Source organism: Acomys russatus, chromosome 14 (assembly GCF_903995435.1).
Source record: "Acomys russatus chromosome 14, mAcoRus1.1, whole genome shotgun sequence".
Taxonomy (NCBI): Eukaryota; Metazoa; Chordata; class Mammalia; order Rodentia; family Muridae; genus Acomys; species Acomys russatus.
Genome location: NC_067150.1, coordinates 40,312,535 through 40,337,402, shown reverse-complemented (window position 1 = coordinate 40,337,402; position 24,868 = coordinate 40,312,535). Strand labels below are relative to the sequence as shown.

Sequence of the window (24,868 nt, the reverse complement as noted above, 5' to 3'; positions counted from 1 at the left end):
TTTGAGATTATACAACCTGAGGTGGCTTGATTGCCCCCCATCCTGTGTGTGTGTGTGTGTGTGTGTGTGTGTGTGTGTGTGTATGTATGTCTGTCTTTTTTCTTTCTCAGAACTGAGTCTCGCTGTGCAGCCCTGGCTAACATACAACTCTATGTAGACCAGGCTGGCCTCAAACTTAAGAGATTCTCTGCCTCCTGATTAAAGTGAGTTTCTCCGTTCATTGTTCTAGAAGAAAAGGGGGGCATTAGGGTTTGGGGTTGTTGTTGTTTGCTGTTTAAAGTAAAAACTCTGTCTCAAAACTGACAAATCCCCAATCTCAAAAACTGAAAGGAAAAAAAAAAAGAAAAAGAAAAAGAAAAAAAAAAAAAAAAAAAAAAAAAAAAAAAAAAAAAAAGAAAAAGAAAAAAAAAGGAAAAAAATCTCTGCACCCCCTTCATTAAAATGACAATAATTTTCCCACTGTGATTTCAATGTGATTTGAGGTCCATACAGATAATCTGCCCAGCTCATCTCTGGTGTTCATAACTGATGTAGAGAGCCGGCTCTCAAACGCAGAATCCTCATAGAAAAGTAATTTAATTTTCAGTGTAGTAAAGCAGGAAGAATGAGGCAATATACATTAAAAGGGTTTTCAGAGTGGTTTAATTCTGAAGGCACCAGCTTGCAGGGGCTTTAAGAGGCCCTGTTATTATCCGCAATGGTCCAAGTTTGCAGGCGGGTCCCTGGCTACCAAGAAACAATTCCTGATAACCAAGAGTCAGACATCTCCCCTACTAGGCAACATGGCCAGATCACCAAAATGTCTGTAGATTCTTGAAAGCTGTTTTCTTAGAAACTGGCTACTGGAATTGAAGAAAAGCCTTGTATGGGAGACAGAGAGAAGGATTAAAAAAAAAAAAAAAAAAAAAAAAAAAAAAAAAACAAGCCCTGCTCATCCGTAACTGTAGCCTGATTCCCTTATAGGGCCGTGAGGATCTGGAGAGAACACTGGATTTATTTTTGCTTCCCCTGGGCTGACACCATCTAGTATGCATCATGGTACCCTGTTTTGGGTTTGGAAAAAGCTCAGGAATGCTATAAATCTTGAAGCTTTTTTACTATTCTTCTCTTTTCTCATTTTCTTTTTCTTTCTTTAAAAAAAAAAAAACAACCACAACTTTTCTTTGTTAAAAAAAAAAAAAAAAAAACTACAAACGTGTGTATTGATTCCTGCCTTCAGATCTTAACTGCCTTGGCTGTAATACCTTGCTTACATCTGCCAGGTTTTTGTGCAGTGTTGCAACGTCTCCTTAATCCAGTGAGCATAAATAGAACATTTCAGTCATATTCAGTCAGAAGCTACCAGCAGCTTCACAGATAAGCATGCTAAGACCTTGTTGAAAGAGACTGCATGGGATGGTGCACGATACCATCAGCCCACAGCCCAGAGCCCAAATGAAACACTTTTGTTCTTGGTGAAATTTGTTGATAGAGATATTTCAAATAAATGACTTGGGAGAACTCAATATTTTAAAACAAGGGGGGTAGGTTATGTAACAACCAGGAGCCTGGGGCCACCCAATGCTCAGTCCCTGAGAGTCTATCTTAAACACTTCCTCAGGAGACAGATCAACATGGTCCTTTCCTCAAAATTTCCCCCTCTTTCCTTCGGTTTTCCTTTCTTGAAAAAGGCTTTCACTATATATAGTCCTTACGCACTGGAGCTCCCTGGAGCTCCCTATGTACATCAGGTTGTCCTTGAACTCACAGAGATCCACCTGCCTCTGCCTCCCAAATGCTGGCACTAAAGGCGTGTGCTACCATCTCCCATCTTCCACTTTATTCTTTAAAACAGTGTCTCTCTGAATCCAGCTGAATCCACCAACTGCTTAGACAGGCTAGCCAGTGATCTCTAGGGATGGGCGCATCTTCTCCACCTTCCTAATACTAGGCTCACAGGTATACAAGACCATGACCCTCTTTCATGTAGGAGTTGGAGATCTGACCTCAGGGTGGTCCATGTGCTTACACAGCAAGCGCTTTACCTACAGAACCATCTCTCTAAGCTTCTGATGCTTTTTGAAGCATAGGACTATCCCATCTACTCATTTGTCGGTCAGATTGGGGTCAAATGATGTATGTACGGCTTTCATTCTGAGAGCCCATAATAGGGCAGGAGAGGGTTCTGTCTTGAGCGACAGGTACATTTATTCTTGTACTGAAGTGTGTGTGTATGTGTACAGAGGGAAGGTAGGCTTCTCCATCTCCCATATTTTCTCTTCAAACTCCCTCATTTTTGGTTTGTTTCCATCATTTAGAGAGATGCATTATGCATTTCATGGAACCCTTTGTATGTGCTGTGGACCCTTCACAAAGTTGATAGGGTACAGCCAGTGTAGACTGCATCAGCCCCACCACAACCTTGCAGTTTGTGAAGCTGACCGACTAGCAAGAACCTAAGAGATCATCTTGATCTAGCCTTGCCTGGACTCAGAGACGTAAAGGCAAAGGCTGGAGAGACAGGAAGTTTGACCAACAATGCCCACTGTATGCTAGAATAATACCTGGAGTGAAACCCGTGTCTTCTGTACCCAGCCCAGTAGATACATATTCCTGGTCAACACATATCTTCTATATAGATGATTATTGAGAAAGAATGGCTCCTTTCCTTCTCCTTCCCTATAAAGACTCCAAAACAATCAAAATGGCCACTTGTTTCTCCACTCTGTGGGTTTGTGTCCCTAGCTCTTCCTACCCACCGCAGCAGGGAAAGTGTTAACCAATACTGTTAGTTCTCGGCTGTTTTTTTAAATTGCTTCTTTGAAATCCTTGGCGTTTATTAGTATATTTACTTTATGGCATACATAAAGATCTGTATTAAAAAATAAATTGTGCTGTAAAAGCATTGGGTAATGTTTATTAATATTGACTAGTCAGGGAGCCACGAACTATATTGCTAGAAGGATAATTTGTAGTAATATCAGCTATGCCTTTGAAGCTTGTCAAATGCCTGTCTAATCTCCCCATTTAAAAAAAAAAAAAAAAGAAGTAGGTAAAAGGACAGTTTCCCTTTTTTCTTGAGGAAATAGAAGCGACTCATTCCTAGATGAGGCTGGAACTGTCCTTTCCCTTCTGCTGGAGCTCACTGGCCCTGCTCTCCAGCTCCAGGTGGGTACATGGGGCTACGTGGCAGTGGCCAGGTGTGTCCCTCTGTCTTAGAGTAGCTAGAGATCACCTCAGTAGACATTCCGTGTCTCTGTCTGTTTGAGTCTATTCTGAAGGTGTTAAACATGAAGGTGGAACCTTAACGCTCGGAGTGTCCTTCAGCCTGGAGTTCTGAGGAACATATAAACAGCGTAGTTTTGAATGATGTGTATAGCACAGTGACCCTGGGAGTGACTAATGACGTGCCCAACCTGGAATATGGCACTGCTGGTGGCATTAAACATTCTCTGGGGCCTGGGGGTGAGGGTGGGTGGGTGGGTGGGAGAGGTATCTAACGTCACCGTTAGAAGGTAGGAAACATTAATTAAGTGTCCTCAGGCCCTGTGAAGACCTTGCTTTGGTTTAGGATAGAGGCCTGTGGTAACACTCATTGTTCAGAGGTTTCCGTTCCCATAAAGACCTACAGAGGAGACAGCTGAGCATGCTGATCCACACTGTAACCCCAGCATTTGAGACGCTGAGGCAGGGGGATCGTGAACACAAGGTCAGCCTGGGCCTCAGAGTGAGGTCAAGGTGAGTCAAGGTTGCATAGGTAGACCCAAACAAAAACAAACCAAGGAAATGCACCAAACCAGCGGAGAATTCAGGAGGCTGGACTGGGTAGTACAAGAAGCCCCGGTTTCCCTGGGACTTGGCTTTTGGGGATGGGGGTGGGGGATCTCCTATAAGCTCATCCTTGTGCCTTTCTCAGACTGCCATTGCCTGGCTGACCTTTATTGTATCATTTGAAAAGAGGGTCTGCGAGCCTCAGAATTAGGATTTTTTTTTTTAAACCACAACAGCCTTCAGGAAGGTGAGAAAGCCCAAGATTAAAGTTTCTTTCCTCTCTCTGTTTAGTTCCTGTTTAGAAAGGTGAGTGAGCCCAGCCAGATGGTTTTACATCTGTGCTGGGAGCCTATTTCTTTTGAGGCTGGAAGCTTTGGCCTAGTTCATGTTGTTCCCACAGGGAGAGATTGGCTGGGTGTCACTGTTTGTTGACGCAGTCTCCCTCCAGAGAAGCCCAGCAAGTTTGCATGGGGCTGGCTTCCTGTGTAAGTAGAGGACCTTCCAGAGGGTTGTTGCTCCTGTGGGCTTCAGGCTTTTGAGAATGCATTTAGACCTTAGTCTGGATTTCATTCACGGACACTCATGTTTCTTTCTGAGGTTTGCCTTAGAATCACCGAGTGGGCCACATTCTCTCAACTTGACATAACCTAGAGTCCTCCGGAGGAGAAATCTCACTGAAGGATTGTCTTCTACAATGGGTTGGCTGATGTGCTTGTCTGTGATTGGCTGTCTTAACTTATATGGGTATGCGAGTGTGAGTGGCAGCATTTATCTAAGAGTAGAGAAACTGAGCTGATCACGGGCAAGCAGGTGAGCATGTGTAGTGCACCCCCCCCCCTTGCTGTCAACTTCCAGTGTGACCAGATGCTCTCAACTTCCACTGTGACCAGATGCCACAGTTCTTCTGTTTCTCTGCCATGATGGACTTTAAACCTGAAATGTTAAGCAGAAATAAACTCCTTTCTCCCCCTAATATGCTTTCTATTGTAGTAACAAAAATGAAAGTGGCACACATGGTCATGATGTTAGAAGGCAGAAGCCCTAGCTGGGGTTTGGGGGTCATGGGCCTGTAATCCCACCTGCCCTGGAGGTTCTAGGGAGATTTTTATAGTGAATTCAAAGCTTGTTTGGGTCACAGAGGGAGTTCAGGGCAGCCTGGTGACCTAGGGAGATCCTGTGTCAGAATGGGAGAAAAAAACCACTAAAGAGGGATGCATGCTTAAGGTTTTTAGTCCCGAGTACCACTAAAAGAAACCAGCAAGGAGAGAGCAAAATGGCCGGCGTCAGGGAGATGTCATTAGCAGATCAGCCTCTGATCAGGCACTGAGCGAATTGAAAGGATTGCCTGGACCTTGTTGGCCCAGTTTGAACATCAGTTCAGAAGATACTTCAGCTGAGCAGCTGTGCATTCTTGTTCACTGGCTTTTCCTAGTTCCCAGGTCCTGATTCCCTGTACTGGTCTCCCCCTGCCCCCAAACTCACAGATCAAGTCATTTCAGCGTCCTTTCAGCAGAGTGAGGGAGTACAGCCCTCGGGCTTATGGAACTGAGAGCTTTTCTCTCAACTTTTCTTGCTTGTGGATAAGTCCCATCTTTGCCACCTATCCCTATACAGAACATGAGAAAGAAATGAGACATGGCCAGAGCAGGGCTTTGAGCTCTCTCACTCTTCCAGTCCAGAAGCCAGAGCCTCTGGTCTTTTTATCTTGGGGATTTTGAGAGCCCTCCCCTCATCTTGCTTTCTTGGTTCTTGGCTGAAGGCTAGAAATGGCCTACTTCTGTAGAGAGCATGCATGTAGGACTCCCTTAAAGTTAGGGCCAGCTGTCTCTGGGGACTGAGGTAAGGAAGACAGGAGAGGTCACTCCTTGCTGACTCTCATGCTTGTGCTGTCCTTTTCTTAGCTGGGATGACCAAAGCCTATTCTGGAGGTGTGAGGTTGGTCCGAAGCTCAACTTTTATCATTGCAGGAAATTACCATTGGTTTTCCTTATGTGGATATCAGGAAGCACTTGTGAACGGTCTGGTTCTGGGATGGAGGCTGCCTATGTAGCTGTTGTATTCAGGATATTTCTAGGATAAGCAGAGGAGTGCCCTATACCTGTTTTACCTAGAGCTTAAAAAAAATATTTGAACAGTCCCTTTAAAATGGGCCTTATGAAGCAAAGTCAAGTAGACATAGCATCTGTCATTGAATAGCTCACAGTCCAACCGAAACAGAATCTTCATGAGTTGCAGATTCAGTGAGCACAGACATGGCCCCAGTGACAACCTGGCCATGGTGACCTTGTTACTGAGGGCTGCATGGGTGAGAACTGATGAGAAAAACAAACAAGCAAAAATTGAGTCCTTCTCTTGTGCTGCTAAAAGCTTCATATTTTCTTAGATCTAGTTTCTCATAGTGATTCTGCTTTCCTGAGAATATAGATAGAAATGGTCAGGAGTTAACTTTTTAATCTTCTTGGATACAAGTGAACCACTGTTCCCTACAAGGTGAGTTACCTGTTAGGTCACATGCTATCTGAGATGGATGGAGCCACTCTAGAACCAGATTGCTTTCAAAATGGTTGACCATCAGTGTGGTTTCCTCTCAGAGAATACGTGTGGGAACTCCATCAAGGGAGAAAGCACAAAGTAAGAAATTAGGCCTTGTGAAAAGACAGGACCTGACTGGGGAGATGTGTTGATCATCGAGAGGGGAGAGGCATTTTGTTCTAAATCTTTGCAGAGAGTGGAGACGGTGGGTAAAGACGGGTGACAGTGACCTAATGCAAAGTCGTCAGTTTGCTTTAGCTGGGATTATGTTTCTTCAGGGCCTCCTCTGAAGACTGTGCCAGAGTCAGGTGATGGCCGGTTCTGTAGAGTGCACTCAGTTCTCACCCACCACTTAATGTTTTCTTGGAAGTCAGAGAAGTCTCCGTTTTCAGACCTTCTTCCTGGCTGTGCAAGCAATAATATTTTTTAATGAGCAAACTCAGGTATAGGGCTCCATTGGCATCCTAGGCCTGCCTGTGAGGCTGCCCCCTTTCTGTTTTGAACCTTGTACTCTGTCTGCCTGTCCCTGCCAGTGAAGCATGGCCTTTGTCCTTGTCACATGTGGACTCACTCAGGTGCCATGCTGGTCTCTGGAAATCTGTGTGGGGCACTGAGTTAGTAGGTCAGTTTCAGGGCAGTGTGCTTCCCCTGAGAATTGGGCAAGACAGAACACCAGTATCACCAAAGACTAGAAAACTCACGGTGACCAAAATAGTTCTGAGGAAAGCCTCCTGCTAAACTTGTAGATGTTTCTTTCACTGAAAGAAAGAGAGGAAAAAAACCAGGCCTTTGGCTTAGAAAGTCTTAAAATAGAAGAAAGATTTCTGGGTTGGTTCTAGAGTTTTGTTTGCTATATCGTAGCCTGATGGCCTGGATGTGACAGTACACCACAGTAGTCAGTGACAGACAGATCATCCTCAGGAAAATACATGTTTCTTCCAGGGGTTCCTTGGAGGCTAAATCAAAAGGATATGGTTGAGACTTTGAATAATAAAACTTATCTCCACCTAAAATTTCAGTCAATGAGCTATATCCTTTTACATGTGAAAAAGAATCTGATGGCTGGACATGGTGGAACACACCTCTGATCCCAGCACTCAGAGGCAAACAGATCTTCAAGAGCTCAAGGCTAGCCTGGTCTGCATGTCAAGTTCCAGGCCTGTCAGGCCTACAGAATGAGACCCTGTCTCAAAAAAAGTAAAATAAAAATTCAAGTGGCTAGCACAGCATGGCTTGTTCAAGGTCTTTAAACCAGCCAGGACTGGGTCAGGGTGAGAGTCTGGGTCATGCCTCTGTGTGCTGGGCATTCCTCTGCGTGCCCTGCTATACATACTATGCAGCAAACAGGCTGGGGTCCATCACCTTTCACACGGAGCCAGTCTGGTTGGCAACTGGAAGAAAAGCCACTTTCAGCAATTGCTGAGCAAAGCCACTCCTATCCAGGGAAAAGGCAATGGTGTTACTTAAGAGTGTTCGTCAGGGTGAGAGATTCCATCTGGATCCCTTGAGGGCGAATCAATCGAGTGTAGGTTGATGGGAGGTGTTTCCCACATCCGAAGGCTGACCATTCCATAGTCCTTAGGGAAAACAAGTCCACATGGGGTCTGTTCTACCATGCTCCAAGCATGGACACCTTTGGAAGCTAACAAGTCACAAATGAATAAGGGGTAAAAATCAGCTGGTCCCCATTCGTAGCCAACTTTCAGGAAAGTGCCTGGGAAATCACCCTTGAAGAGATTTAGCATTGTGTAGCTATCTCTTAAAAGGCAAGTATTTATATCATGCCCAGGCAAGCAAGGGACAGGAGTGTCCCACTGTGCCCTCTGTGTGTTTGTGTGTGTGTGTGTGTATGAGTGTGACATGCCTGGGTACCTATTTAAAAACGTACTTTGCCCCAAACACTATTCAGACATGCCCCAGTACCCTGCCATTGTGAAATATAATCATGGTAAAGAATGTTCAGTTAAAATGTTCTGTACTCTTTCTCAATTTGGATAGATCAGCCACAGCCAAGAGTGAGATAACGCATGGGGGATGGGTGGGGCGGCCTACAGTGTTGTGGGAGACCGTGTGTTTATGTGTTTGTGCTTGAGAAATCATTTGTCTTTGGCAAGGGGGAAGAGGAAGGCAGCAAACAGAACAATGTGATTGAGAAAGAGTTCTGCAAAGGGAACTGTCTGTGATCTCTATCAGAAGGCTGTGCACATGGTGTCTGTCGGGTGCTGTCCTCCTGCTATGGTGGCCCATTGTTTGGCATGCTACAGAGGCTCCTGCCCCCCAGGGGGGTTGGCATAGTGCTGGGATCTGTAAGTTAGTAGCAGTGTGTGGTTGGGTGTCATTGTGATATTGGCACTGTCAGTCTCAGTACACACTACCATGTTAGTACCAGCTCTGCAGCCCACTGTGGTTTCACTATGCCATCATTCTGCCAAGCAATTGTCCAGGCTCTCAGAGAGGACCCCCCACTCCCACCCCCCTACCCATGTCCCACCTGCCCCTGTCCTGTCTCTGGCTGTCACTCTCTGCCCAGCTCCTTAGTAACAGGGAAGACACAGAGATTGGGGTAGGTGTTGTAGCTGGATCCTGCATCCCCAGTGGCTGCTGGGGCTTGAGACTAGGAGTGTGGTTGGGAAGAGGGTCAGCACTGGGACCAGCTCACATAGTAGCTCAGAGCCCCTCCCCAGTCCTCAGCTTCCCACTTTGCTGGCCCACAGGGTTCCTTGCAAATGACCAGCGCCAGGGCAAAGGGTCTGAGCAGAAACACCCTAGCAGGGAGTTAGGGAAAGAGGTAGCATTGTCTGAGAGCTTTTGACCAGTTGTTGCCATGGTGATAACATGCCACTTTATAGAACCTTAATGGTGGTGAGATGACACCTATGGAAGAACCTTGGCAGGCTAAAGAACCTTGTTCTACATTGAAGTTAGCTGATGTTTTTGCAATTCTTCTGTCTGTTGGGGGTTGGAGATTTGTCCCAGCTACTCTGAAAACATCTTCACACACAAACACACACACTGAGAAGGGGGGGGGGGGGCACACATCCACGTCCATAGAACCGGTCAGTTCCTTCTTAGACTTTTATTTAGAAGGACACTGTCCTGACCATTGGAGGTGGAGAGAAAGACACAGTGCAACCTTCCAAGTCTAGCAGGTGGCAGGAACTTGAATGGTGCAGTGGTTGGTTGGGAAGAGTGTAAGTTAGTGCTGCCTGGAGGTAAACAAAGGCCAGAGGGCTTCATTCATGATAATGTGCTGGTTGGACAGTGAGCCCTCTGTTTGACTGTCCCAGATGCTTGAACACTTCTTCTCTGAACCCAGATCTGATTTCTGAGTCTGAGTACCAGTGTTTAAAGTAACAGGAAGTGCCCTTCCCTTCTAGGAACACAATTAGGGATGTATACAGCAGTCCATGAACATGGGGTGGGGGAGGGGGCACACGGAGACTGTCCCAGAATCAAGGGTGGGATAAGACTCTTATCAGTACTACCCCTTACCATCTTCTCCTTCCTGTACCCTTGCTGGGCATGGCTCTGAAAGCTTATAGGTGAGGTGGGGGGCGGGGGCAAGGTCCCTTCTGTCCAGTTGGAGCAGCAGCAACCAGACTGTTTCTTTTCCCTTACAGGAAGCTGCACAGTGGAATGAAGACGTACGGGTGCGAGCTCTGTGGAAAACGGTTCCTGGATAGTTTGCGACTGAGAATGCATTTACTGGCTCATTCAGGTAGGCGAGGTCTCCTTTGATGGCCCCGTGTTCACTCTCAACTCAGAACTGGCCGTGGTCTGGTTGTCTTCCCTGCCAACCAGGGTTTAGGTCCACCTTGGCTTGTAAATCCTCCTTCCATGTTCCATGGAGCATAAGAGAGTGTGCCCATCAGAGGAACCTATCCGTATGCTCTCCCCTGGGGTTCCCAGGCCATCACTGGTACCCATGCCCTGTGCGATCTACCTTCTAAAGTAGACTGCAGTTTCATTAGCAGAAACAGTTGTGGAATTAGGTTCTCGCTGTCTAATGAATCTGACTATTGGGTTCACATTACACAAGAGCCTTTAATTAAATAGATATAGAAAGGTTGGAACTCAAAGCTAGTTATAGCGTGCTGTCTTTTGCAAGTTAATTTTATCCAATTCTAGTGGGGTTGAGTATGTGGCTGCTAGTAATTTTGCTCATGTTTGGGCAAAGCTGTTCTGCCCCCAAGAGGTGTGGGAAGAGGGGAGAAGCCCTTGCCATCCTGGGTGCCTGGTGTTCTGGGTACAAGGAAGGGTCCTGTACAGCTAATTCTGCAGCCTTTGAGATAAGGACACACAGCCTGCCTTCTACTGTGGAGGTTGTAACTTCCTTGCCTGGGTCATAGACTTTTCGCTCTAGTTGCTTTGTCTTTTAACTTTGCACTAGGACTTTAGGGGAAATGCTGTCTGTCTTCTTTGGGCTTGCTCTCCTTATGTAGGTGACTACCAATAACTGCCTCTGCTTTAGCCATATTGCCTCAAGCAGTATGTCCTCCAGGCATTTGCCATGTGATTTACGTACCCTCCCATGATAGACATTCACTATGTGGCTATGGGTGATTCCATCCCATCTCTTGTGTCTGTCAGTGCAGGTGTCGACCCCACATAGAGGTGAATTTTCTGCTTTGATAGTTAAGATGGAAGACTACTAAATGCCTCCATAGAAAGTTCCCTGGCTTGCAGTTGGTGATTCACAGATATCTGATGCCTTCTACCTAGATAGCCTTCCCTGCTCTGTACCTCTGAAGCTGTCACCTTGGGGCATTCTCCATCATCTCACTCCAGATGCTTCCTGCCTGGCAGGCTGTCTGTGCACTGTTCTTCCCTTACCCTGTTGTGTGGATGCTGGTGTAAGTTCTCATTGGCAGCTTTGTGGTACCCCACTGAAACTTCGCCCTGTAGCCCACGTGGCTTCACTCACTCAGTGCTTACCAAGTGCTCTGGTTCTCCTCATCTCATCGTGTCTGCATGACAGAACACTTCTCCCACCTTTGGAGGATTTTTCCAGATGCTTTCCAAAAGCAAGGCCACCTTCTGCCATCCCCCCACTTCTCGTCAGAGGCAGCCATGCCTTCCTCTGGCCTGGCACCCATGTCTCTGTGTCTGTCTGATGCTCTCTTTGGGCACAATCCTGTTTCCTTGTGTTACTGTTATTTCTGGGCTTGCCTTATCTCACCTCATGAGAGGCAGGAAGAAACTTGGGCGTCTACCTCCTGATAAGGTGAGTTGGCCTTTCTGAGCCTCAGCATCCGTGTTTGTAAAGCAGGAATATTTAGCTCGAACTCACACAACTACTTTACCATTATGCCCACCGTGTGGTGGGTGCTTGGTAAGTAGAATCCCACTTAACAAACAGAGCTCAGGATTAGGCCTATGCTATGTCTAACATATAGCCTGCCATCAGTAAATGCTTACTGAATGAGTACAGCCTAGGCATTTGATGAGGAACTCAAGAGGACTCTTAATAAGGTCCTATCTGGTCTCACCAGCAGCAGACATCCTTTCATGGCTGAAGGGCTGGATGGAATGGACACACGCTGGCCTTCTTGGCCCTCTTCCAGGCACTGGGAGCAGGCATGACTTGGCTACAATCTTTGCTGTGAACCTCATGTCTACACTGTTGGTGGGTGTGGCTGAGATAAGCTGCAGGCTACCAAGCTCTTACTTTAGGTGGGTTTGTTGTCCGCAGTTCTGACAAGGTTGTGATTTTGCATCACTTAGCTGTAAGCTGGCAGGTACAGGGTGGGGTTAGGGCTGGGGGTTGGGGAGAGAGTCCATTTTTTTGGTCTTATCTGAGTCTCCACTTGAGGCTCGAGTGAGTTTATCTGTAATCTTCATGAGCTGCAGGAAGTGGGCTGTGCTTTCTTGGTTTTCCATTTCAGTGCTGCTGTATTGACCACTGAAGACTAACTCTTACATGATTGGCCCCCTCTGAAATCCATGTGCCAGTGCCCTTGTGAAGGAGGGTTTGGCGATGAGTCTCCATTTTGTTTTAAATCATCCCAGCACACAGCTCATAGTCTGCAGAGTCTGAGGCTTGTAGTCTTTGCTTTTTTGTCCCATTGCTCTACAGAACCCCTCACTCCTATACAGGTGTGTCTTGACATTCAAGTGGTGCCAAAGGCCAAGGAGGTTAGACCACTTCCTGACCTTTGCCCCCTACAGAGACCTGAGCTTGCTGTAAGTTAGTGCCTAGGGCTGAGCGTGTCCCTTGCCAGACAAGAGAACTCTGTTGCTTTAGAGGATATAATCCCAACACTTGGGAAGCAGAGGCAAGGAGCTCAGGAAATCAAGGCCAGCTGCAGCTACATCACAAATTCAAGGCCAGCCTGGGCTACAAGACAGACACCCTGTATTAAAAGACAAAAGACAAAAGACAGCCGGCCGTGGTAGTGCACGCCTTTAATCCCAGCACTTGGGAGGCAGAGGCAGGTGGATCGCTGTGAGTTCAAGGCCAGCCTGGTCTGCAAAGCGAGACCAGGACAGCCAAGGCGAGACCAGGACAGCCAAGGCTACAGAGAAACCCTGTCTTCAAAAACCAAAAACCAACCAACCAACCAAACAAACAAAAAAGACAGCTCTTATTTGTTTGTTTGTTTGTCTTGAGACACAGCTTGGCTGGCCTGAGGCACACTATACACAGTGTGCATTTCTTATTCTCTGGTTTGAAGGTTTTGTGCTACAAGCTGACAGTGAGCAGCCTGGGGATCTATAGTGCAGTCCCATTTTATAGAGGGTAGAGGATTGGAACTGGGAAGGTGACTAGTTCAGGGCCTGGGGAACCTGTCTTTGTCCTTTTCTTTTGTTTTTTAAGAGCAGGCTGTAGGGAAGTGAACCCCAGTCTGGGCAGGGGTCCTGGTTGCTCCCTCATTGTTGCAGCTTTCCATGCTAGGCTTATCCCGGGCGGGCGGGCTGTTTCTTCTGCTCCACCATGCGGCTTGCCTCTCCCTTCCTCCCTCTCTTGCTGGTGCTGGCCGCCCCACCCCCTCTTGGCTAGCACAGCCTGTGTTTGTTATTGTAGACCTGGCACAGAGCCAGATCTGGCTGTGAGCCAGACTTGTGGGTACAGTATGTACAGTGAGTGCTCAGCCAAGTTTGTCATCATTCTTTTTTTTTTTTCTAATCTGGAAGGGGTGGGGTGAAAACAAGAGTTTCTGCGATGCTGGAGGAGAGAAGGCTCTGAGTTCCATGATGTTATTTCTGTAAGAAAGGTACTCCAGTCTGGCTTGCTTTACCTCTTCTGTGTCTTTCCTTCCTTTCCTTGTCTTCTCTCCTCTTCACTTCCCATAGCTATCAGATGAAATCAGCCTGTAGGAGATCAACAAGGCAAGCTCTTATTTGCAGTGACTAGAATACTAAATTTACACTCTTAAATCAGTTTTCATTGTGTTGGAATTGACAATTTGTTTAATTAGAAGTTTGCCCTGTAGGAGGCCCTTCTGAGAGGCTGCGATTTCTCCCCTCCCCTCTCCCTTACTTTCTCTTTTTTAGTTGTGTTGGTTTTTTTTTTTTTTAAACCCTAAATGGTGGTAGTGAATGTTCAGTTTAATTGAAGTTTTTATTCCGATTCGAATGCATTAACTACCCAAGTGTTTATGAGATATACCTGATGATAACAGTAAGTTTAAATTAACCACCACCAACCCAACTCATTAACTAATGAGTGATCTGGCCGAGCTCTGCAGTTTGGAGACAGCTTTAGGCATCCGAAGGGCTTGAGGATTGGGGAGTGTGGCTCACAGAGGGAAGAGCAATGGCTTCCATCCAAGTCTCTGCCAAACTTAGGCATGGGGTTGTGGTGGGGAGAGGAAGAGTGTCCCCCAGCCCACCATCCATGTGCCTCTAAAACCTCTTTCACTGCCCTGTTCCCATGTGAGTCAGGCCTGGAAGCATTAATGGGACCCCAATTCTTGGTCTTTACTTTTTAAAAAGAGTTGATTTCCAGTTGGGGTGTGGGATTAGACAGACCACAGAGTACAGGCTGTGACTCAGTGCGTTCTGAACTTGCCCAGGATACGCCTTCCCATCATGCTTCTATGAACTCGCGATGCCTTGGCTTGACATATTGGTGGCTTAGAAACACCTCAACACCTTGCTCTGTTTTGGACACAGCTGTTTACTAGGACAGGTCTGAGTATCTAGGTGGTCAGGTCCCATTCTGGGGGGTATTGTTCGCCTTTGGAAGGGAGTGCATGTTTAATATGCACTAATTATGGGTGAAGCTGTGTGCACTTAGCAGTGATGGATGCCACAGCATCCTTCCCCTCAAGGAACTTGGCCTAGTAGGAGACATCAGGTTAATTATAAGACAGTGCTGAAAGAATAGTACCAAGTGTCAAGAAAGAAGAATAGGAGAGGTTCGGACGATGTGGACCCTGAGTAGAAGGTAAGAGCAATGTTCTAGAGGGATCACAGAAAGCCGGACCGTGAGGATGAACAGTACCATTTGGATCAGAGTACATAGGCAGGATGTGTGGAAGGCCTTGAGGCACAGAGTGATTTGTAACTCCCTAGCACTGGAAACCCACTAACACATTGAGACGGGACTGAGTGGTGTCGTCTTCCCTTCAGAAGGGCTGTTGAGCTTTGGCTGTTGGCTGGCCTGGACTGTTCGGTAAATGAGACTCTACAACACTCAAGACAGGTAGCCCACGTTGGGTGTGGCTGCTGTGAGGAGTATCCCAAGTTTCCCACACTAGGATAAGCTATTGGGTGGGGATGCCCAACGCACACACTCTCTCCCTGTTTGCTCTGGCTGGTGCTCAGGTGCTGCCAGCCTTACTGTTTGAGAGCCACCCTTGTGACTAGGCTTGTCTCCCATACTCAGAGCCACAGTGGAGGGATGAAGGCTTGGGGTGGTGGGTTTTGCAATCCCAGCAGTAGCATGGGGTAACCAGGGCATATTATCTGAGATCTGAGTCATTCATGGAGCAGGTGAAAGGGCTAGAGAAGTTGGGGCCAGACTCAAGATTGGTTTTCTTAGGCTGCTGTGATGAGTGTGTGTGTAGGTTGGGGGGAGGTCGGGGAATAAATACAAAGTTGATGAAGTGAGTTGACCTGGTTTATTTGGTCCCTTCCTCACCCCCTCCTAGCACTTAGCTTTTGGCTTCAGGGTTCTTAGAGACAGAAGAGGAGGGAAAGTAGGCAGCTGGCCAGTCCTTGTGACTGCTAAATGAGGGGTCCCCAAAGTGACCATCAGAAAGGCTGCCTTACAGTTCAAAGATGGCTCCTCAGGACTTCAGCTTAGAGCCGGCCAGGTATACAAGTTCCCTAAGCAGTCCTTTTACCCTGTCTTCTCTTTGGGGAATACCAACTTTCCTTTTCTGCTATCAGGGTAAAATTGGAGACTCCTGGAAATACCCTCTCCTGGAGCTCTTTAACTCCCTCCCAGGTCTTTAGAGGTGCCCACCCACTGAGCAGTCCTGTTGGCAGTGGGATGTCTCAGAGGTCCACACACTGGGGTAACAGAGAGGAAAGAGCTGGGAAAGCACTTTCTCCCATCTCTCCCTTGAACACACTTTTCCCTCTTCCTCTCCCTCCCTCTGAATTTGGCCAGCTTCCTGAACTTTTTCCCAGAGTGGTGTCGTCACTGGCCTGCCGGCAGGTCTGGATGTTCTGCCAGCATTCCAGAGAGTTTATGATCGCTTGCAGATGCGTCTCCAAGAACACACTGTACCCAAAGCAGAAATTAATGCAGGCTTGACTGCGGTCCAAGCCCCTACACGGGAGAGAGGAGAAAGAAAACAAAAACTGTTTAATGCTGTTTATAAATTATACACTCACTGGCTGATGAAAAATACATTTCTTTCCTGCCCCCTTCCACGCTCCCCCCTTCCCTGCAGCCCCCTCCGCGCCCCCTCCCACCCCTTCTCCATTTCTGCCTCAAGAGCCTCAGCTGAGCACAGGCAGAATATGGTTTTGCTTTTTAGCTCCTGTTTTGGCTGGGATCCGAAACCCTGCAGCTGATTTTTTTAGCCAGAGTACTTTTCCCCTTTACCTGATGAAATACACTGATTCTTCCAGCCCACAAGGGCTGTTTTTGGTTTCGTTGTTTGGGTGGGTAGTCTTTTTTTTTTTTTTTTTTTTTTTAATTTTTGGCCTGGGGTTGTGTTTACAAGTGTCCTACTTGATGATGAAGGGTGCCACACTGGTCCCAGGAGGATAAGTCCCCCTACCACATCCTCCCACTAGTGTCACTGAGTATATACTCCAAAGTCCCAAAACCTTCGAGGCTAACTGAACTGAGAAAAGTTGGGAAAATTCTTCTTAGGTCATTGTATTAAACAGTATTTTCCGTCACTTCTCTTCCAGCCCTTCACCTATAACCTGTGTGAAGACGGGACTTGCATATCCGCCCCCACCTCCCACCCAGCACGCATCTCTAAATATGGTAGTATGGCAGGACTGGAGAACTCAGTCCATCTACCCAGCTTCTTCCCACATGCTACAACCCCCCCCCCCATCCCAATTTATTCTATAAATTCGTTTCTACATTATGTCTATCCATTTACATGGCTTTTGTGTTTTTTAATACTGCTAATGTTTATCATTTGCCCAACAGGCTCGACAGATTTTGCTTCCTGTAGAGCACTGAGGCTTTAGAGCCCCCTCGTTGCTAAGTAGCAGTCTCTCTGTACTGTAATGGGCTGATTTTGTATTCTGTTCAGCGCTGTATCTTATTTTTGTATGCAAGACAAAGTGTTTTGATGGAGGACGATTGCAGCAGTGTCTGGAGGCTGTTTGGAGTTTTATGGGCTGTACAGTACACTGTGTGCTCTCTGAACAGAACACAGGCTGTTGAATTTTGGATTGGATTTGTCATTCTCTCCCACCCCCCCCTCCCCCCTCAGAGAGGAGCCTGTCAGATAGAACATGGCTTTAAGGGTGGAAGGAAGAAAGTAGGAATTATGTAATATCTCCTTCCTCTCTCCATCTCTCCCCCCCCCCCTCTCTTTCTCTCTCTCTCTCTGATCTTTCCATTCCCAAATAGGGCGGCACACCCCCTTTCCCATTGCAGCAGTATTTTGCACAGCTAGGTGGTGACATTCCTATTAGGAATGAATGGTGCCCTAGAGGAGAGGGTGGGACATCTGTCTGTCTGCTGTTCTTCTGAGTCTTTCGTCTCTCCTTGCTCCTTCCACCCTGCCTATGTTCTGGATGCTGTTAGGATCCCTTGATTTTTGTTTGAGGATGGGTGGAATGGAGCTGCAGGGTACCACTGTTTTTGTGGAACGGACACGAAAGCAGTGAGGTTTTATTCTTCTCAGAGTTTTTATGCCTTCGTTTGGGCTTCCTACATAGGCCCCTGACAGAAGTGTGTTTCTGGGTGGACTTTCTGGTGGCTGTCTCTTTCTCTAGCCTCTGTTCCCTAGTCCTTGAGCCAGGAGGGGCTTGTGTGGTGTGGAGTCCAGATCTCAGCCTGTGGATCATGACTTTCCCACCATGCTGCCACTGTTCCCCTCAGTACTCCCTCCAGGGGTTGGGTCTCTGCCTTGGCAGGTGTTTATTTTGCAGCTCTTCTCTCCCTTGATTTCCACTCCCCTCCCCCTGCCCCCCCAATCTCCTTCCATCTCACTTCATCTCTTTGTCACCGTCCTTGTGTCTATGTCAGCAGCAGCCGTTGCTTGACACTGCTGTGTGTTTTCTGTCTCCCTTCCTGTGTCTTCATCTGTCTTTGTCACCATCTGCCTTAGCCAGTCTTCTCTCATCTATCTGTTGGTCTGTCTGTCTCCTTTCTTACCACTCTCAGTGTTTTTGAGCTTAGAAGTTGGGCAGCAGCCAGAGTGGGGGAACTTAATGTCATTCTGACCCAGAGGCCTGGTGAGGACTCCTGAGCACGAGACTGGAGGAAGCTTGAGGCACACAGGAGCTTACATGGGCTTCCCCCTTGCCTTCAAGGGACAAGAGTGGGTTTGCTTTAGCATGGCTTCTGTTCTTCCTAGGTCCTCCTACATACCGTTTTTTAAGTGGAATGGGTAGGTAGAAGAGCAGGGTTAGGTTTTCTCAACATTTCTATCACCAGACCCCATGCTCACACAGGTGTGCAGTATGTACCTAGCAGAGCAAGGAAGCCCCCAGCCAGCCCTTGCCAATGGTTCTCCTGTACCTGTGATCTGGTAAGGTGCTCCTTGGCACACTGAAGGCTCGGATCGGTATTTTTGGATCAATGACTATCCTGTAACTAAAGTGAGGGGGCTCAGTGAATAAAGAAAGGCACCTGCTACACAAGCCTTGGTGGCCTGAGCTCCATCCTTGGAGCCCATGTAAAGATGGAAGGAGAAGACCTGTGTCACAGGATTGTCCTCACCTACACACACGACACACACACACTACCACCACCACCAGTAATAACACATACATAAAATGTTTGTTCTACTAGGGGAGATCTAGGTGTGGTGGGACCTGAAGATGATAGAGGTTTGGATGCTTGTTCTGAGTGTTGGTTGTTGGAGATCTGCTAGGAAAGGAGCAGGTGCCAAAGGGGAGGAGGCAGAAAGTCTCAACAGCAGTCCATTCAGAGAGGCAGACCTCTGCAGCTCCATCATGAGAAGCTGCTGACTGAGGCCCCGGCTCAACAGGTAGACGATAGTGGCATCCAGGAACCTACGGGGCACAGGGAAGCCATATCTGTTGGCTTCCGGTTTCTATTCTTCAGGGCTTGAGCCAAGTCTTCCTCTTGTTTTTGGTAAACCATCACCTGTCACAGGAGCCTAGAAGCTTCTTGCTATTTCCTGCTCTGTTATCAGCCGGTATAAGCTGATTGTTGGCAGCTAAAGCCTGAGTTCTGTCATGCCCAGAGCCTGTAGGCAGGTGGGATAGCTATGTCACCCTGGCCTTCACATCAACAGTACTGACTTAACTAACTGTGGGTTGTTATGGTGTTTGACCCTGTCTTGGTAATCCTTCTGCCTAGGTCAGTGGCTTTGGCTCTTTTGGGGAAGAATCTAGTTAGATGCTGGGCTGGTGGAAGACTGGACATCTTGCAGTATATGTGTGTAGTGGCGGTGGTGGTGGGGACTTGGAGGTGCTGGGAGTTGCCTATAGATGTCTAAGGTCTGCGCTGTGGATCCCACAGATTCATCAGGTCCAGGCTAGGTGTGGGTAACCCTGCATAGGTGTTGAGTTAAGAAGATTTGGGGAAACAGCCAAAATGAGGGGCAGACTCTTCATCAGACACCGTGTGCACGTGTTTGTGTGCACAAGTGTGAGAAAGAAAAAAAAAAAAAAAAAAAAGAGAGATTGAGACAAAGCGCTTACATGAAATACTGAAAATTGTTCCTTGGCTGTAATGGGCCCACACAGGCCATTACCTTGAAGATTAAAAAACAAAATGAGTTCATGATATCCAGTGACTGCCACCGACATTCATGCTCCGACTGCAAAGTCGGTTTTACCTTGGAATTTCCGCTTCGATTTTGGTTGTTAATTTTTGGACATTGGTGGTACATTCCCCGCCCCCCCCCCCCCAACCTCCACTGCTTGGATTCCTACAGGAACAAGTTGATGGATGGATAGGCGTGTTTCTTAACAAGACCCCAAATGAAGAACCTTTTCATTTTCAAAACAACCTCTGACCTTTCCGGCCAGCAGGGCAGGTTTTCTCTGTAGAAATCCAGAGAGCCTAGGCCTGAGACTCCGGGTTGACTTCAGAGGGGGGTAGAAGTTTGCTTTTTTTTTTTTATTTTATTTAATAATTTGGGTTTCCTATGAATGGTTCTGCATGGTGTGCAGTAGTATGCGTTTTCATAACTGTCTCTTCCACTTTGGGTAAAGGAAGGGAGGGAAAAAATAACAGCGGCAGCATTCTGTGGGCAAAGGAAGAAAACAAGAGAATGGGGCAGAGAACAGGCTAAATTTAAAATTGTAATTGGCTGACTTCCACTGGCTTGCGGGTGTTTTAATGACTCATAATAACTTCATTTAAAACCAGCTGAGCAGAAAATAGATTGGAGAGGAGCCTCGGGCCATTATGGATTTGTTTTTTTTTTTTTTTTTTTTTTTTTTTTTTTTTTTTTTTTTGACAAGCTCGGTTTTCAGCAGCCAGGAAGGCTCTCAGAGAGAGTTTGGCGTGTTCTCTCTCTCTCTCTCTCTCTCTCTCTCTCTCTCCTCTCTCTCTCTCTCTCTCTCTCTCTCTCTCTCTCATGACTGGGAGAGGTAGTATTAAAAAAAAACAGAGATAGTTTCTTTATTCAACTTTCCCCCTTACCCCTTTTAATTTTTTTTTTAAAAACCCGATTAAAATAAATGCCTTGGGGCATTATTTTAGCATTTTAGGATCCCCACACACCCACACACACACTTTTGATGTGGTAAACAACACAAAATTATTTTGGAAATGACTGAATTAATTAGGTAGTAAGCAACTCCAACGCATAAACTCCTTGTGCTGGTTTGCTCTCACCAGCATCCATACTTTGCGCATCCCCCTCCTCTTTCCCCAGCCCCTCCTTCCTCAGGAGGGGATGCTCCCTTTACATGGCAAGCTTCATCTAACAGAACAGCGGTTCAGTGACTCACCTTCCCCCGACACATCACTGAGATCTCAATAGGACTGATTCTGTCCAGGAAGTTTCTAGAGACTCTGTCCTGCCTCTATAGTCGTTTCTAAATAAAATCCTGCCTGTTTTCCCATGCTAGGAACAGTGCCAGGACCAGAGACTGGCCCCTTCTTTTCTATCTTTTGAAAGTCCGTCCACTCAGCCCCAGGGTGCGCCTGGCTGGGCAGCACAGGTTTCCTCCATATGATCGCTCTTGGCCACCCACTCTCCCCTCTCATATCTTAACATCTCCTTTGTTTAGGAGTTTTTTAAATTTTTAATTTTATTTTGTCTTTTTTTTTTTTTAATTCACTTGCCCCTTTTCTGTACTAGGACGTAGGCTTCTTGGGAACCTGTGATTCATGTATGTCTGTGTACCCTCAAATCACCTAGCATAGGAACACGAATGGTGGTTAGAACCTGGCCTTTTGTGTAGATGAGTGGGGGTGGGGCAGGAAATGCACTGGAAGCTCCCCTTTGCTGCCTCTAGCCCCGGGAACCTGCCATCTGGACCAGAAGAGGGAAGCAGAGGCCTTATCAGCAGCCTGTTTCTGTGCCTCCCTACAGCCCAGCACGTAGTAGGCAATCAGTAAATATCTACTGAACAACGAATGGCGTTGGGTGTGTTGGTAATGGATCAGGACAGAGAGAAGGGCGCTGTGTGTGCCAGGTATTGTGAGTGGTGACATTCTGACAGCTTTGACACTCCGGTGCTACTTTATGGATGAGGATATTGAGACTCAAAGTAGCCTTTGCTTACTTAGCCTGTCTTAAGATCAGAAATTCGGGGGCTTGGCAGAGCTGGTTCCCACTTAAATCTCTTCCTGTGCCCAAGCTTGGCTGCACTGTGGGCTGTCAGGATTCTCGCTTTTCCGTTTGTTAAGTTCCTGGTGCCTTAGAGATTGGGGAGATGAGACTGGAGAGCTAAGCCGAGTTAGACCTTGTCTGCGGTCTGTGGGACCTCTGAGGTGGAGAGCACCATATGGGATGCTGCTCCAGCGCCTTGCTCTGGGCCAGCTACCAGGAGCAAGTGTAACCTATTAACCTTTCCTGATAAGCGAGGCCAGCATGTGGTTAGTGATTTCCTGATGCTGTCCCTCCTCTGCATTGCTTTGGAGGGCTGGAGGAAGGTGGTTCTGGGAACAGCACTAGAGGATTCATAGGCCTCTCAATATGCGGCTTCACCTTGGGGAGAGCTTGGTAGCGTCATGCCCTTCATCCCTCTCCATCACTGTGCCCCACAGATAGGAGGGACAGAAAGAGACAGCTACCTGTGGTCTCATATCTTCTAGGGAAGGCACCCTGAGTTCAGGAATAAAAGGGATAGTCCTCATGTGCTGCCACTATGAAAGGAGGATGTTGGATGTCACTGGATCCATGGGCATCCAACATCTTGGAGTGTGACTAATCACAGAGGTGTGATCTCCCTAGCCTTTCAGACCTTGTCCAGTGGAGCTGTAGCCTTTGGCACGAGGCTGTTTTGTCTGCTGTAGAACAGCCTCATTGTCTCCAGGCACACACTGAGGGTGCTGGAACCTTCTGGAGTGTGTGTGTGTTTGTGTGTGTGTGTGTTTGTGTGTGTGTGTGTGAAATCTTCACCTCGTGAGAACCAGATTGTGAAGATTGGGCAGCTATCGAGGATCCCACCCACGTGTGGCTCTGTTTTAGAGGGAGGAGAGGAGATAATCAGTACGGACTCAACAGTTAGCAGTTGGACTGCTGGCCAGTGGTGCGGAAACCAGGCAGAGCAGACAAGGGTTGGTGCTGCCGTCCTTACACACTTTTTGCTAGTGAGTTAGCGGAAAGGATCGCAGGAGCCTGGAAAAGAAAGGGTGTTTATTGTTTCCATAAGGGAAACAAGCGTCTGCTGTGGGAGTTTGGAGCTGTGAGAATATCCCGGGGATGGGGTGGGGTGAGAGTAAGGAAAGTAGTCCAGAAGAGGGTTGGTGGTGTTTCATTGTGAGGGTGGAGTGGAGGGTCCACTGGAGGGTGGGTCATCTGGGGGTCGTGTCCAGGAGGAGCTCAGGCTGGGGACGAGGGGTCGGGGGGTGCGGTGGGGGGTTGTCTTACTTTCCAGGTGAGAATAAGCTAGAACATTTGTATGCTGGAAGCAGCCAGGCAGGCAGCTCTGCTCTTCTGCTGTCCAGGGCAAATGTTAGAAGTTTATAGTCCGGTGTCTTGCACCTGAGGGTCCTCAGGCACCCCCAGGGTATCGTGGGCATCCTTATTTGGTAGGTTGAGAAGCTCTCCAGTGAGAATGCAAATGGCCTGCTGTGGATGGGTGGCTGCCCGGTATCCCAGCACTTGGGAGGCAGAGGCAGGAGGATTGAGAATTACAGGCCCACTTTAGAAGACTGAGGCTTGAGGAGTGTAGCTTAGTACTGAGAGTACTTACCCAACATGCACAGGATCTATGGGCAATTTCAAACAAACCAAGAGGAAAAAGGATAGGTAGATGAGAGACAGACAGACAGACAGACAGACAGACACAGACACACACACACACACACACAGACACAGAGACACACAGACACACACACACACACACAGAGAGAGACAGACAGACAGACACACACACACACACACACACACACACACACACACACACACACACAGACAGAGACACAGAGAGAGTGAGTTCTGCAAGCAAGCCTCGCCTGTGAGTACAGTGCTTATTGCATTGCCCCTGGGTGAACTGAAGCTACTGGGCACCCTGAGGACCAGTGGAGCTATGAGGACTTGTCCCAGCTGAACACCATGAACCGCAAACCATCTCCTTAGGTCACTGACTGGGCTGGTTCCCTCCCGTCGAAAGCGGGACCAAGGGCTGCCGTGTTGGCTGTGTCCAGGATTCAGTGTGGCACACATGCCTCTTCTAGATGCAACCCCCTTATCCCAGCGTTCCCCCCCCGCATCCCCCAATAGTTGGCATACTCCTTCCCCCACACCCCTAGCCAAGCTTCATTTGGAATAGAATTCTTTCACTTGCCAGAGAAAAAGAAGAAAAAAAAAAAAGTCCCAAGTTCTAAACTTTTCATTAGGTAGTTGGGATAAAAAGCCTTCTGGGGTAGGCGGATTAAACTTCGCAGCTCTCTCACTGGCTATTAGAAGCTAATTGAGCACCTAGAGCTCATTGGCACTGAGTTCTGCTGGCGTAATTATGCAAGGCCACAGTCATTTCAGTAACAAGGTAACTCCAGGTAAAGAGACAATGCCCTGAAACTTTTGATTTGCTGGGGTCTTCCTCGGTTGCTTTCCTTAAATGAGCCCGGACAGACAAAAGCCTGGGCATGAGATTTGGGGGAGTAAGCTGTTGTCGTGGGTGATGACTGCCTCCCCAGCCTGAGCCCTCCCATGGAAACAGCCCAATGTGTCTGGTAGAGGCCTGCTGTGAGCTAGTTTGCTCCTTGATTTGAGGTTTGGGGTCGGGGCCCTTGCGGAGCAGGAGGAAGAGGAGCAGGTGGTTGTAGGAGGAACAGGGAGGCTCCCAGGACAGTGTCTTCCACAGGCATGGAGGGCAGGACCTGACACAGGCAATAAGGTAGATGCTATCTGTCTGTCTGTCCAGTGTGGTGACACTTTCTCTGCCACAACATCTTTACATTGAACCCTGTCTTTACTTAGAATTAGGATTTATGAGTGGGTGCTGTGTCCCTGAGGACTTGGGCTCATCAGGTGCCAACTGGACCTTGAGTGTGTTTTTGGAAGTAACCCTAGGGCATGGACAAGCTGATTGTGACCTCTGGGTGGCCCTGCCTGACCTATGGCCTGCTACCCATCATCCTTGAATCATGTCCTCTAGGAGGACAGCATGTAACTCGGCTTCCCAATATAGGCCCCTGCCCCCCAAGGTGACAGGAAGTCACTGTTACTAGGACATTCCATCTTCTGACACACATGGCTGGACTGGCTCTCTTCTTTCACTTCTCAGCCCTGCGTTACCTTGAATTCTGCTCCGGGGGGCCTCTGTAAAACTGGGTTTTATTTTAGTTTTTAAGTGAGCCATTGCCCAGCATTGTTTTCAAGCCCCTGCCTTCAGCCTCTGG

General features: G+C 47.6%; 1 protein-coding gene across 3 annotated transcripts in view; it reads left to right on the top strand.

Annotated features, from left to right (window-relative positions):
• Window positions 1-24,868, top strand: part of Zbtb16 (zinc finger and BTB domain containing 16) — a 178,544-nt gene that overhangs the window by 80,604 nt on the left and 73,072 nt on the right. For all 3 annotated transcript variants that reach the window (XM_051156365.1, XM_051156367.1, XM_051156368.1), the window contains exon 3: window positions 9,903-10,000. In XM_051156365.1, the coding sequence (XP_051012322.1) occupies window positions 9,903-10,000 (98 nt within the window). The remainder of the gene's footprint in view (window positions 1-9,902; window positions 10,001-24,868) is intronic.